Source organism: Lepidochelys kempii, chromosome 1 (assembly GCF_965140285.1).
Source record: "Lepidochelys kempii isolate rLepKem1 chromosome 1, rLepKem1.hap1, whole genome shotgun sequence".
NCBI lineage: Eukaryota > Metazoa > Chordata > Testudines > Cheloniidae > Lepidochelys > Lepidochelys kempii.
The window spans coordinates 269,909,835-269,925,802 of NC_136380.1; the positions used below are offsets into that span (position 1 = coordinate 269,909,835).

The following is a 15,968-nucleotide window of genomic DNA, read 5'->3' on the forward strand; positions in this document are numbered from 1 at the left end:
TACAGTTCTGTCTGATTGATAAGAATTGCGATGCCACCAGGTTACCTTCACTGCTAGCTGGCAGGTTTCCCTTATTTCTAGGGAGATGCATAACATTCTTTTCTTAGAACAAAGACAGATGTTTTGATTTTGCATAGAATTCCAGTGTTTACCTGTTACGTATCTTCCTAACTTTTGAGACATACTATTTTTATGTGTGTTCTTCTGTGTGGAGGAATGATCAGATCTGGCTACTAGCAATACTGTAGCATGTGGGCCTACAGATAAATGTTACTTGTGCATAGCTGAGGGCTGACTTAGGCAGCTCACATTTATATGTATTGCTGTGGAGTTAAGCAGGATAGCAGAATGCATCCCTTTCCAGCACACGAGTAAAAGTCAATTGTTTAGAGGCACAACTTCTTTGGGTAGCAGATAATTGACTATTAGAGGACTGTGGGTATTTATTTTGGGTGTTTGTCTTTCAGATGAGTCCTCGCTGTGCTAGTCTGGCACTCAAGCACTATCTGCTCAAGCCAGTTCAGAGGATTCCCCAGTACAGGCTGCTTTTGACAGGTACTGACAAGCTGTTCACAAGTTTAAAAGCCAGTCCTCACAAGTCCCAGGAAATTGGCATCTAGGCCATCACAACACTTTGCAAAGGATATTTACTTGATTACAGATGTATGAAACTCTCTTAAAATGTACTGTGCAGCTAGAAGTTCTACTCAGTAATATTGGCAGTCATAAAATACGCAGGAAAAATGCAGTTATTCCCAGCCACGTGATACGTTTTCTGGTAGATAAATTCAGCAGAAGTCACAAACATCAAACCTTGTTATGGTTTGCTCTGTTTCCACAGCTGTGGAATCCAATCATGTCATTAGGAGCAGGGGAAGAGCATTGATTTCAAATGTGAGAAGGATGGGGAAGGGAGAAAAGGGGTCCTTACAATTGAAAATAAAAACATTTTTCTTTTAATATAAGTTCTAACCCAAGTACTAAATCCTCTAAGCCTGTTTTTTTTCCTGAAATTAGCCATGATTTTAAAGAAAATGTTTTGTGTGCACTGAAATCTTGTCTTTCTCAAAAATATAACCTAATTCTTGTTTTCTTGTTAACAAAAATTACAGGGTTTAAGTTCCGTTGCTTGGTTTATAAAGTTATGTGTTTTAGGAATGTAGGGAACATGCATTATAAAGGACAGTGTCAAGGATTTAGAATCTTCTCGAGTTCTTAAATATTTAGTTTTTGTTTTTTTCATGCTACTGTCCCTTGCTGAGAAATTTAAAAATAGTATCTGTATATGTAGTAACTACAAAAATAAAATGCTCCATGACCCTTTTCCAGCTCTGCAGCAGCTAACCAAGAAATGCCATTTCTCCTGCAGTATTTAAATCAGTGATGCTGCTGCATAGTACAGTTTAAGCTTATTACATTGCAGCCACAAAGTTATGATTAAAAATAACCCCTTTATTTTCAGTTGCATTAAAATCAAAGAGGGAAGGCAGGGAAAACCCTATGAAAACAGGTTATTTGTAAGTGGGAAATGTTTACATCTCTTACAATACAAGGAAAAGCAAAAGCTTATTAAAAGGTATCTGATCATTTTATTTTAAAAGGACACTAACTTTAGACATGGCAGGGGGACTGCTATTCATTCCAAATTCAGTGGTGGTGTCTCGATTTCTAAGAGACCAAAGGCATACTTAAAAGGGGTGGAACCAAAAGGTAGGGAGGAGGAAAGACCTTTTTGATAAATGCAGTTGCGACAGAAACCCCATAGCTCAAAGGCTTTAAAATCCTCATTATCGTTGGTTCTAAATGCAGGAGGTGAGGGAGGAAGTTCATAGAAAACACTAGTCTTGTAAATCCTCTTCTATCTGGCTGATACCATAGGACCCCAGTCATGCAATTGGATCTGTGAAGGTAGATCTTGTACCCATGTAGAGCTTTGTTGATCCTGTGGCTACCAGCAGGGATCACACTGCAAGATCAGGGTCTTGGTTTCTAAACAGAATTTTTCTCTGTTCCATGGGAGGGATGAAAAGCTCAAAGATCAGACTCTCATCTATGCTGATTATTTTTTAGTAACAGTTCTTGGAAGGAACAGTAAAATAACTTCAAAGGGAGAGCTGTACTTCCCTTGCTATTGCTCAGCCTGCAATATCCATCCACATTGCATTATATTTGCCTTGGCCATAAAATGGGATTATTTGCCCCTCCCCCATGTGTAGCTAGATGGTCTGTCTGTCCATTTAAAGCACCTCTGCTTAATACTGGGTGGTCTCCATGAAAATCCTGCACTGCTGGGACTTCAGAACACACAGAAGGTACTTGGGCCCAGCATCAGAATGCGCTGGGCAGCATGAGTGAAACAAGAATGAAGGTAATTTTAAATGATAAAGTTGCTGTATTCAAAGCCAATGGCAAAATTCCCTATTCTGTAGATGCATAAGGAAACAAAGTGGGCAAATTGTGGCAGGGAGAGGAAAAAAATTATCAGTGAAATGCAGCTGCTGGGCCTCTTGGTGTCGACAGCTGGTTTTCCGTCTCGATGTTATCTAAGCACTCTGTGTCAGTAGGCTAGCCTTGTTTTTATGATACATTTCCACTTTCCTGTTTCCATGTACCTTTGCAGTAGCATCAATTTACAAGATGATTGCTGCCTCTTGATACTGTTACTCCTGAGCTGTCAATGTCAGAGGCAGATGGGCTCATAAATCTGCAAAAGAGAGGAGCATCTCATCTGTATTCCTGTCAAATTATATGGTTCCTCCATTTGCTCACGTGGGCTTTCACTTCTCTACACACTAATCGTTTGATTCTTGCATAACAAGTATTAAAAGGATTACTTACTGTGACGGATAGTTAGAAACTTCTGCTGTCTAGTAAGAAAATAAAGGAGTGAAATTCTTCCCTACTGCCCCTTTCCCAAATCCCTGTATCACTCGAGGCTGTGCAATATTCACGTCCTCCATGCTGTCCTGGGATGAGCCCTCTTCCTTCTTATCGCTTCATTCATTTTCTCAGCCTTTCCCTTCTCTCTTCCTCATTCCTTGCTGATTCTGTCTCCGTTCAGTGCACATCCTCACCCTCCATTTCTGTGTTTTATGGTTGTCTTTGTACTATGCCCTGCTGCTGTATCTATCATCTCTCAATTGTCCATCATATCAAGGGATAACCATCATTGTAGACTCAAATGTGTCTCCTGCACAAACTTGCTGCTTATCTCACTTAAACCCACATCATGTGAGGAACATAGAATAAATATATTTTTTCTGTTTGCAAATTAGGGCCTTGGCAAGTTGAGAGCTAAAAAAGTAGGTTTCAGCGATTTATATTTATGCTTCCTTTAGCCTGTCTCAAGTCAGGCAATAGGAAGGAAGAAGAAAATTAGACCATATCTCTCATCCTTCCCCTCTTAGAAATTCCACTTACAATAAATAGTTCATCTCTGGTTGCTATATTTTGTTCTAAGTATTCTGTAAATAATGCTTGATTTTGACTTATTCAGATTTTTTTGTTTAAATAGTGATCACTAGTCATTTTTTTTTAAGCTAAGAGATTTAGTTTCATTGATTGGATTTTGTTCATATACTTGTTCTTGTTAAGTAAGTTTGTACTAAATTATAGTATTTCAGCAAAATATAATGGTATCCATATCAATAAAAACCTTTCTGTGTAATAGTCTGATGGCATTAACCACAGAAAGGTTAATGAAGTGAGCTGTAGCTCACGAAAGCTTATGCTCAAATAAATTGGTTAGTCTCTAAGGTGCCACAAGTCCTCCTTTTCTTTTTGCGAATACAGACTAACACGGCTGCTACTCTGAAAGGTTGTTGTAAGCACAGAATTTTCAGTGTGTATTCATGGAAAATGAGAGATTAAAACATCTGTTCAAAACCTACTTTGAAGCTATAGATTTTAGCCACGAACAGAGGCTATTAGCCAGATGTGCAAAGGAGTGTTAAGTTCAAAATTACATAAATATTATTTCAGCATTTAGCAGCTGCAAATTTAATTGGATACTCCATAGAGCCCTAACATAAGAGCAAGACTCTAATTTTGACTGCAGAGTTTCAAATAAATAAATTTATGCTGAAACTTGTCTTAAGTCTCTCTGACACTTTTAGTTCTCTGGCACTTTTAATTCTAGTTTTGTCCATGAATGAAAGTACCTGTCAAAAGAATTGCGCCATATAAAATGTTTGCGAATATAGACTAACACGGCTGCTACTCTGAAACATATAAAATGTTGTTCATTTGTTTATCTTGGACAAAACTTTAATGTATGCCATAAAGCATGTATATGCCAAGAAATATTCAGTTCCCTATTTGGGTCCCTATTACACGGGGAATTTAAGATCACTTTTGGGTCTTAAATTTATGTTGCCATTCACAATGGATTGTTTTCTTAGGGTGCTATCATAACACAATGGTCAGTGTGCATTGTGTCCCCTACTGTACCTGGTCCACAGAGGATACAAGTTTGTTACAGCTGCCAGTTGCAAAGCCTGGCTCTTTAGTACAAACTCATGCTTTTAGTTCAGGAGGTCCCGAGTTCAGTCCCTGGTGATGGAAACCCACACTGTATTTCAACTCTGATTTGTTATTTTGGATTATAGTAGTGCACAAAATATGCACAACGTGTATAGGAAAACACAGTTCCTGCCCTGGAGAGCTCACAGTCTATGAAGATGAACACTATGCAAAGGTTGGGAGAGAGGGATAAAACATGCAACCAACTTTTAAAAATAAATGACTACTATCCCATAGGGCTTCTACCTAGCCATTCTTTGGCCTTGTCTGTGCAGTAGGTTGCTCTAGTTTAGCTACAGGTGTGTGCATTTTTAAACCAGTTTGGTTAAACTGGTTTAAAAATGCTATGTGGCTATTAAATTGGTTTAAAAATGACATTATTTTATCTTAAGTTGATTCCTTATTGATGTAAGCTAAATCAATTTTAAAAATGGCTTTTTAACTTATGTAGGTAAGGAATCAATTTCAGATAAATTGGTTTAAAAATGGCTGATATGAATTTAAAATGTTCTCATAGTGGTTTTCACCAGTTTAACCAAATTGGTTTAAAAATACAAGACTTGATTAACTATTTTGTGTAGCTATCACAGCAAAAATCTCTCTTGGAATATATAAAGGAGGAAGGAAATAACTTGGTTTTTTGTTGTGGGAAAGAGTTTAGTGTCATGGAAGAGACAAGTACTAAAAAAAACAAACATTGGCTGGTGCCCACTAATGGTAAAACAAAACTTCAGGTTCAGCAAAAAATGGTGGTTTTCCTCTGATCTAGCTGGATCAATCTTTTCTCTTTTTCTCCCTCCCTCTAGAGTAGAACCTACCTACTACTGCTCCTTCTCCACACCCTCACCTGACCTTTATGCCTTACTCTTCACTACATTCTCCACAAAACTTTCAGGCCAGAATGCAGATACGTTCACTAATTAAATATATATATATAAATATTTATTATCATTTATTTATAAAAGATTATATATTTTTCTGAAAGTTTCTATTGCATCTCTTCTGCACTTTAACCACTTTAGAACTTTAGAATATATAGAACAGGTGCCTACTGCAAATGTGACACATGCAGTGCCTTTGGTGGTACATTATGCTTTCTGATTAAATATTGTAGGAAATGGAATCTCCAGGGGAATATGTTTGGTTTTCCCAATTTGTGTGGCATTTAAGGTTAGTTTTAGTGATTTTAGCAGAAAGAATGAGGAGTACTTGTGGCACCTTAGAGACTAACAAATTTATTTGAGCCTAAGCTTTCGTGGGCTAAAGCCCACTTCATCAAATGCATGCAGTGGAAAATACAGTAGGAAAATAGGTAAAATGGGGGCTGCCATACCAACTCTTAACGAGACCAATCGATTAAGGTGGGCTATCATCAGCAGGAGGAAAAAAAAATTTGTAGTAATAATCAGGATGGCCCATTTCAAACAGTTGACAAGAAGGTGTGAGTAACACTCGGGGGAAAATTAGCATGGGGAAATAGTTTTTAGCTAGTGTAATGACTCATCCACTCCCAGTCCTTATTCAAGCCTAATTTAATGGTGTCCAGTTTGCAAATTAATTCCAATTCAGTAGTTTCTCGTTGGAGTCTGGTTTTGAAGCTTTTATGTTGAATAATTGCTACTTTTAGGTCTGTAATTGAGTGTCCAGGGAGGTTGAACTGTTCTCCGACTGGTTTTTGAATGTTATAATTCTTGATGTCTGATTTGTGTCCATTTATTCTTTTGCGTAGAGACTGTCTGGTTTGACCAATGTACATGGCAGAGGGGCATTGCTGGCACATGATGGCATATATCACATTGGCAGATGTGCAGGTGAACGAGCCTCTGATAGTGTGGCTGATGTGATTAGGTCCTATGATGGTGTCCCCTGAATAGATATGTGGACAGAGTTGGCAATGGGCTTTCTTGCAAGGATAGGTTCCTGGGTTAGTGTTTTTGTTATGTGGTGTGTGGTTGCTGGTGAGTAAGTAAAGATTGAAAACCTCAAAGCAAGAAATATTTTGTGGATTCGGTGTGCCATCTAGTGGGCAAAGACTAGATTTATCATTAAGAAAAGGAGGACTTGTGGCACCTTAGAGACTAACCAATTTATTTGAGCATAAGCTTTCGTGAGGTACAGCTCACTTCATCGGATGCACACAGCTGTAGCTCACGAAAGCTTATGCTCAAATAAATTGGTTAGTCTCTAAGGTGCCACAAGTCCTCCTTTTCTTTTTGCGAATACAGACGAACACGGCTGCTACTCTGAAACCTAGATTTATCATTGATCACAACCAAACTAACACACACCAAAATTTGATAGTTTATTTTCCTTTATTGGAACAAAAATTCTTCCACATAATAAAACAACCAGAACATTCTTTTGCCTAATACTGTTTATTTATTACAATCAGGTTAGGTACTAACACACAACACAGTAACATTTGTAATCTTCAAAATCTGTCATGACCTATACAAAATTGAACACAAATAAGTGCATGTGGTATAGCTTTGTATAGATGCCTTTTGTCACACTGAATAATTAACGGATAACTGCTGTTCATCGATTTGTTCTGAAATATAACACCTATACCAATTATGTCATTTGCCTGAAAACACTGTTTCTGTGAACTCTCTCCCTGAGTATAATAGAACACATTTTTTTACTTATTTCACTGCTCATCATTCCTTTTTTTACCTGAAACATTCAGTGTAAATATTGTGTTGTGCACAGATACTGTGTAGCTGGGCTGATGTTGATATTACATTTTCTGTTACACTCCAAAAACAAGTATTTTAGTGATATTTCATCTGATTGTTTGTTTGTTTTTAATCCATTAGGGGCTATAGTTTATTGCACACATCTACCCAAAAGAACATTTTTTCCAGCAATTTTTATGCTTTTTTTCCCCCTTTTTATAACACTGGTTCTTTCCCAACATATTTATGTAATATTTTTTCTTTCTTATGCAGATTATTTAAAGAATCTTTTAGAAGACTCCGCAGACTATAGGGATACTCAAGGTAAATATATTTCTGTAGATTAAATAAAGAGAAGGTTTGTTAAAGATGAAAAATGAGAATATTTCTAAACTTTAACTTTCGATGCATATAATGTAGTGAACCAGTAAATATATTTTTATTCAGTTTTATGTTACTATGAAAAGAGACGTTGAAGGGTTCCGTGTTTTTTTCCCCAAAAAAGAATGTTCAAAGTTTACAAGTAAAAACAGCTGTCCCTGTAAAATGAATTCAGGGACTGAAATTCAAGCTCTAGTTCTTTCCTCCTTGCACTCTCATCATCACCAGGTTTGGCTCTGCAGTGTTAGTAGAACTAAGAAGGATCTATTTTTATGGTTTAAGCAAGCAAATAATGACTCTGAATATACAAAGGGAGCAGCTTTTGGGGGGGCAAATAGGTAAAGATTGTTTCACGTCTTCATTTTTTCAGTGTTAGCTGAGCCAGTAACTTCCATGCATTGATAATAGATATGAATAAACTAGCACTAATGCAGGGATCTCAAACTCAAATCACCACGAGGGCCACATGAGGACTAGCACATTGGCCCGAGGGCCACATCACTGAAACCTTTTCATACAATGATACAAAAGTATAGTCAAAAATGAAAAAAAAATAAGAGTAATATTGTATGCTAATCAAAGTCAATGTATTAACTTTTTTAGAACTGTAATGCGAAGAGGGATTTTAATAAAATATAGACATTCAGTAATGTTTGAAGCTTGGCTGCCAGTGGAGTCGGCGCCTATGGCAGGCCGCAGGAAATAACTCCAAGACGCATGTTTGAGACCCCTGCACTAATGCAACACTGGACACTTGAAATCTAGTCAATTTCAAAAAATGAGTTATAAGTAGTGTCAGGTCTGCACCTTCTCTTGAGTCTCCTCTGCCAAACTTGTGTGCTTTCAGCAATCACATTTCCTTATATTCTAAAATGTTTTTCTGTCCTTTGTTGCTATATCAAAGACAAATAGGGAAACTTAACTGTAGCTGTACAGGGGAAACAATGAAAGAACTGTCAAATGTTATGAAGACGACAAACTAAATCTAGATATGAAAAAATCCTCTCATCTTTCATTTTTAGTAATCTAGGTGTTGCTTGTGACAACAGTAGGTTAAAAAACAAGTCAAAATGGAATAGTGAAGTTGGCTGTCTCCCTTTAACTGTGTAAATAAAGACCTATCTGGGCTAGGTGTCTCAAAACTATATCTGCAGGTCACCTCAGGGACCTCTGTGCTTTCTTGTAGATGAGTTACTCCTTCTAGGTAGTGCAACATTAGAAAGTGAGAGGAGCCTTCTTTCCAAAAACAGTTTTCATACCATTTCCTACACCTGTTCACTTCATGTATTATTTACTCTTGAGTATAGTTATTAGACTTTCAAAATCTTAAGGTTTATTTTGGAATCACAATACCATAAAAGATAATGTGACCTTAAATCTTCCTCTGTGAATCCCAGCCAATTTACCATAGGATTCATCTGTCTTAATTTTTCCTGAAGTCAATGAGTGAATACGTTGGCGTGGATTTGTTTTCATACCAGATCTCTGAAGGCGGTTTGAAGAAATGTTCAGCCACCTGTATCTTATTTGGAGCCAATTCATTCCAGCTTTCTTTGGATAGAGAATTCCTGTGGCTCAGCTTCCACACGTGCAGCTGACTCTCTGAGAGGCCCTAAGTTTAAAGACCTCCTGATCTTGCTAGTATTATGTTCATTGGGCGTGTTCGGTATTTCCATGCCTTTTGATTATTTGGAAGCTGTATTTGTTTCCTATGTGAAAGACACTTGAAACAAAACCCCAAAATGCTCCTTACATCAATCTAAGTGGGAGCTTCTAGTTCATGCTTCCACTTAATTCCCAGCTCAGGCCTTAAACACCTCTGTACCTTTTGAAGTTTGGCAATTGCATGTTTTAACCTATTTTCTGTCTCGCTAAGAACTGAACAGTTCTGGATGTGTATGTCCAGGAACTCAAGTGCTACACTGATGAGACCTGTCTAAATACCAGCATAGAAAGAAAAAATAGTGTTTTGGTTTTAGTGGCCTAGTGATAGTATTTCTGGACATCTCTAAACCTATAAAAGTTCCATTATTTGGGATGCTTAATTGCATTCAAATGGTTCAGAGGGTGATCTGTATCTTAGTCTGTCACCACATAGTTATTTGTGCTAACTTTCAGTAAAGTGAGTTTATCTGTTTTCTGCAGTTAAATGAATTGCAGATTTGAATTCTGTATGAAATGCTGCTGCTCTGTGCAGTAATTCACATGCTCCTTTCATCCTATTGCAGTAATTTGAAACACTTTTTTCCATTGTGTAGGGGTTTTTTTCATTGAATACAGAGATACCAAACTGCCTTCCATCTTGGGTAACTCTTCCCTTTTAGAGATTTTACATTTTCAAAACCACTTGGGTACAAAACATTTGACACTTAAAAAGAAATGTGTGGGATTTTAAACTTGAAAATAATCTTAGTCAGCAATAAACCCAAAGACAGAAAATTGAAAATACAGCGATAGCTCCACTGGAAGTCCTCTGAATTCTGTGACCAACATTTCAGGGAAACGTGTGCAATGGAAAAAGATGGTTATTGGCTGAGTCCCTGTGCTGAGTGTACACTGGGACTTAATCCTGCTCACATTATACAATTATTTACACAAGTGGTCACCTTGAAGTAAAAGGGACTAGTTGTGTGAGTAAGGCAAGCTGAGTGTGAGCTTAATTTTGTTGGCAAAATGAGTGCCGTCATTTCAGTTAACTTTAAGAAATTTGGTGGCTAACATGGCAGAAAAGCGCTGCCACAATGGATGGTGGTTTGCAAGGACGCAGCTTTTATGACCTAATCCAGAGACCACTGAAGGCAACGGAAAGACTCCCACTGACTTCCGTGAGCTTTGGGTCACACTCTTGAGCCCCTTATCACCAGCTGAATTGGGCAACATGTTTTTGAACACTGAACCGCTGGCTAGATTGTATACCTAAATTCTGTTCCTTCACACTTTAGGTGCTCTGGCTGTTGTCATAGAAGTAGCCAACCATGCCAATGATATCATGAAACAGGGAGTAAGTATCATAATTGTGGAAGTTGATGTCTGCTAAAGCTGTCTAATGCATTTTCATTAAATTGAAAGGCAATTCTATTTTTGTGTGTTTTTTCCCACATAGGATAACTTTCAGAAGCTCATGCAGATTCAGTACAGTTTAAATGGGCATCATGAGATTGTTCAACCAGGAAGGGTAAGTTCTGCAAAAGAGCATTCAGCAGATAGCAGCAAGGAAACTGCACACTAAAGTGATACTAAGTATATATAACTACTGTTAAAGCAGGGAGAACTGTGTGCATTTCTGGTCTCCCATGTTTAATAAAGATTAATTCAAACTGGAACAGGTGCAGAGAGAGGCTACTAGGATGATCAGAGGAATGCAAAACCTACCTTATGAGAGGAGACTCAGAGTTTGACTTGTTTAGCCTAACCAAAAGAAGGCTGAAGGGAGATATGATTGCTGTCTATAAATACATCAGAGAGATAAATACCAGGAAAGGAGAGGAGTTGTAAGTTAAGCACTAATATGGACACAGGAACAGATGGATATAAACTAGTCATCAACAAGTTTAGGCTTCAAATTAGAGGAAGGTTTCTAACCATCAGAGGAGTGAAGTTCTGGAACAGCCTTCCAAGGAGACCCGGGGGGGGCGGGCCAAAAACCTAACTGGCTTCAAGACTGAGCTTGATAAATTTATGGAGGGGATGGTATGATGAGACTGGCTCCATGCCATTGTAGCCAGTCTCATCATACTATCCCCTCTATGGCTTCAAGACTGAGCTTGATAAGTTTAATCTGCAACTGCTGGCAGCAAATATCTCTGAAGGCCAGAAACGGGACACTAGATGGAGAGGGCTCTGAGTTACTATAGAGAATTCCTTCCCAGGTATCTGACTGGTGGGTCTGGCCTGCATGCTCAGGGTCTAACTGATTGCCATATATGGGGTCAGGAAGGACTTTTCCTTCAGGTCAGATTAGCAGAGACCCTGTGGAGCTTTCAGCTTCCTCTGCATCACAGAGCATGGGTCACTTTCATGTTTAAACTAGAGTAAATGGTGGATATTCTCTGTAACTTGAAGTCTTTAAATCAAGATTTGAGGACTTCAGTAACTCATCCAGAAGTTAAGAGTCTATTACATGAGTGGGTGGGTGAGGTTCTGTGGCCTGCAATGTGCAGGAGCTCAGACTAGAGGATCATGATGGTCCCTTTCGGTCTTAAAGTCTGTGAGAAAAATGATCCCTTGCTTAGTTGGTGCTGATGGTGGAATAAGAGTCCTTACTCCCAAGACATTTTCCATTTAATTTTTGAGGAAAAATTTTTTATGAAAACCTAACAGTTTTCGAACATGAAGTCCTGCACACGTACACATGTGGAGATAACTGAGCCATTAGCGATTATTTTTGAAAAATCATGGAAGATGGGTGAGATTCCAGAGGACAGGAAAAGAGCAAATATAGTGCCCATCTATCAGAAGGGGAATTACGGACTAGCCAATTTAACTTCAGTACCCAAAAAGATAATGGAGAAAATAATTAGGCAGTCAATTTGAAGACACATAGAAGATAAGGTGATAAGTAACAGTCAGCATGGATTTGTCAAGAACAAATTGTGTCAGACCAACCTAATAGCTTTCTTTGACAGGGTAACAAGCCTTATAGATAGGGGGGAAGCAGTAGGTGTGGTACATCTTGACCTTAGTAAAGCTTTTGATACTGTCTCGCATGACCTTCTCATAAACAAACTAGGGAAATACAACCTAGATGGAGCTTCTGTAAGGTGGGTCCATAACTGGTTGGAAAATCATTCCCAGAGGGTAGCTATCGGTGGTTCACAGTCAAGCTGGAAGGGCATATCAAGTAGGGTCCAGTTCTGTTCAGTATCTTCTTCTGTGATTTAGATAATGGCATACAGCATATGCTTATAAAGTTTGCAGACAATACCAAGCCGGGAGGGGTTGCAAGTGCTTTGGAGGATAGGATTAAAATTCAAAATGATCTGGACAAACTAGAGAAATGGTTAGAAATAAATAGGATGAAATTCAATAAGGACAAATGCAAAGTGCTCCAGTTAGGAAGGAACAATCAGTTGCACAAATACAAAATGGGAAATGACTGCCTAGGAAGGAGTACTGCAGAAAGGGATCTGGAGGTCACAATGGATCACAAGCTAAATATGAGTCAACAGTGTAACGCTGTTGCAAAAAAAGCTAACATAATTCTGGGATGTATTAGCAGGAATATTGTAAGCAAGACACAAGAAGTAATTCTTCCACTCTACTCTGCGCTAATTAGGCCTCAACTGGAGTATTGTGTCCAGTTCTGGGTGCCACGTTTCAGGAAAGATGTGGACAAATTGGAGAAAGTCCAGAGAAGAGCAACAAAAATGATTAAAGGTCTAGAAAGCATGATCTATGAGGGAAGAACTAAAAAATTTGGTTTGTTTAGTCTGGAGAAGAGAAGACTGAGGGGGGACATAAGTTTTCAAGTACATAAAAGGTTGTTATAAAGAGGAGGATAATAAATTGTTCTACTTAACCTCTGAGGATAGGACAAGAAGCAATGTACATAAATTGCAGCAAGAGTGGTTTAGGTTGGACATTAAGAAAAACTTCCTAACTGTCAGGGTGGTTAAGTACTGGAATAAATTGCCTAGGGAGGTTGTGGAATCTCCATCGTTGGAGATTTTTAAGAGCAGGTTGGACAAACACCTGTAAGGGATGGTCTAGATAATACTTAGTCCTGCCTTGAGTGCAGGGGAATGGACTAGAAGACCTCTTGAGGTCCCTTCCAGTCCTACGATTCTATCGTTCTGTGCATTTTGTTAGCAGTTATACTGCAAGCTTTGTCACCACATTGTTGCTACTTTAGTTGGAACATGAGAAGTCAGAGGAAAGACTTAAAAATAAGTTAGAGCAAACTCCACCCTCCAGTGCAAGTACACAATCCCTGTGAATTTCATTGGGGGTTGAGGATGATCAGCTCCTCTCAAGTACAGGATCGAGACCTTTGTCCCAATTACATTTTAATAGCAGAAGCTCGGTAATTACAGTGGAACCTCTTAGGATTTTTTCTTATTCGAGATTTAAATTGATTCATAATGTGACTTGTACAACACTAAACAAGTGAGATACAGATGTCAGGACCCATCTTTATTCTCTCAATCACCCTGCCATGAGCAGTCCCACTGATCTCAGTGAAACTACTCACATGAGTGAAGTTACTTGTTCTGATGTTTGCAGAATTTTGTCCATAAGCTGCAATTGTGGGAGCACTGTTGCTCAGCCTCTGAAAAGGGTATGAGCAGCTCCATATGTGATAGGTTAGCAATTTTATATGATTTAAACATGGAGTCCATATCTTCTGGATGTTGCATGTTGTCTGCAGTTAAGGATCAACTTCTCATAAGAAGCTAAGTCAGTTGATAGTGAGGCCCTTTCATTTATTGCAGATGGGACCTTCTTCCAGTGTCCAAGTATTAGTTTTATATTTTGCTAAGCAGATCTTCTAATTCCAATAAATTCCTCTTTTATTAATCCATTTATATTTACTGTATTTATAAAGATACCTAGGGCTAATTATGCAGGAGTACATTTTTAATAACAGGTTTATCAAAAAGGCTAGTCTCCAAGTTTTGTATTCCAGAACAGGAAATCTTTCTTCATGATCATTTGTGCTTGATGTGTTTTACTTCGTGTCTTATATGAAATTTTAAACACATCTATGGCACTAAATGAATAAGAATTTTAAAGAGAGAAGCTTATTCATGCAGTTTTTGTGCTCTCAATAGCTAAGTTTTGCAATATTTGTTTATCTTCTTTAACTTGCCAGGTCTTTCTCAAAGAAGGAACGTTGATGAAGCTTTCCAGGAAGGTCATGCAGCCGCGAATGTTTTTTCTGGTAAGATGCCATGTACATTTCTATGTGCCTAATGCCAGAGTAATTCAATAGTGGTAGAAACATTCACACCACAAATATAAATAACTGGCAACTTCAGCTGACTGTTTAAAAAATTGAGCATTTTATATGCAGTTTGTATCACTGTTTGGTGTGTTCAGTGTGGTTTAGCAAAGTGATTTGTGTACACAAAAAAATAAACAAAAAATCCCAGTTATAAAATTATTTCTGTTTGACCAAAATTCAGTCACTGTTTTTAAGAACTTTTTGAGAAAAGAATCTGAGGTTTTGAAAAGCTGAGACTACTACTCTAGTCCTTTGAAGTCTAATAGATTTGAAAATCTGGTGTCCAGAGCATTACTTGTCACATTTTTAAAACGTTTATAGTATATCTTTGGATTGGGCACTGGGTTGGGGAGTCAAGGGTCCTAGATTCTATTCCTGGCCTTGCTGCTGACCTGCTCTGTGACCTTGGATAAGTCACACAGTCTCTCTGTCTGCTTCCCTCCCCATCCTTTGTCAGTTTATGTCTAAATAGACAAGACAATTTGAGGCAGGATCTGACTCTTCCTATATGTTTGTGCAGTGTCTGGCACAACGGGGCACCATCTTAGCTGGTGCTAGTGTAATACAAATAATATAGCAGCTCCTCAAATTTAGGGCTTGTCTACACTACCGTGCGGGGTCGAGCTAAGATACACAACTTCAGCTACATGAATAGTGTAGCTGAAGTTGACGTACTTAGATCTACTTACTACGGTGTCTTCAGCTGTCGACTTAGTGCAGTGATGCTCTCCTGCCGACTCCGCTTGCGCTCCTCATTCTGGTGGAGTACCGTAGTCGACGGAAGAGCGCTCAGCAGTCTATTTATCACATCTATACTAGACGCGATAAATCGACTCCCGCTGGATCGATCACTGCCTGTTGATCTGGTGGGTAGCGTAGACAAGCCCTACGTGAAGCCTTTTGCACTAATTCCGACAAAGTGCAGTCCAGAATACCATATGAAGTACCACTATGTGCTCTTCATTGTTTATATTTGTTCAGCATTCGTTTGTGATGAGAATAACTAGAGATGCATACACTACCCTAGGCACAGGTAACCTTAATTCTAGCATTTCCTAACTTTTGGGTGCTTGACTTTGCAACTTTACTAATGTTCTCTGAATGCAGGTTTGTGTGTGTGTAATATAACTTTTTATTTGCAAGAAACTGTTCCTTATGGGTTTCAATGGCCTATTCCCTGAGATCAGTACTCCCAGTTTGCCCATAAATAATGTGCTTTTCATTGATAAGTAGCTTTTTTATTTTGGGAATTTCCTTTCAGCTTTTAAAAAGTCTTTGTGCAGAGAATGTGACAAAAATGTTTACATAACTAAAATGTTAATAGACCTATATTCTTACCTACGTTGTATACATGAAAATTTGTTATAAGTAAATAGAACTCTCTTCTCAGAATCCAAACTAAAGTAATAACATGTAGAGGACACATTTCTAGACTCTAAATTTCT

General features: G+C 38.3%; 1 protein-coding gene across 2 annotated transcripts in view; it reads left to right on the forward strand.

Annotated features, from left to right (window-relative positions):
* The window catches only part of FGD6 (FYVE, RhoGEF and PH domain containing 6), a 103,956-nt gene that overhangs the window by 58,254 nt on the left and 29,734 nt on the right, over nucleotides 1-15,968 (forward strand). For both annotated transcript variants that reach the window (XM_073327515.2, XM_073327514.2), the window contains exons 8-12: nucleotides 468-555; nucleotides 7,473-7,523; nucleotides 10,523-10,581; nucleotides 10,684-10,755; nucleotides 14,392-14,460. In XM_073327515.2, coding sequence (XP_073183616.2) covers nucleotides 468-555; nucleotides 7,473-7,523; nucleotides 10,523-10,581; nucleotides 10,684-10,755; nucleotides 14,392-14,460 — 339 coding nt within the window. The remainder of the gene's footprint in view (nucleotides 1-467; nucleotides 556-7,472; nucleotides 7,524-10,522; nucleotides 10,582-10,683; nucleotides 10,756-14,391; nucleotides 14,461-15,968) is intronic.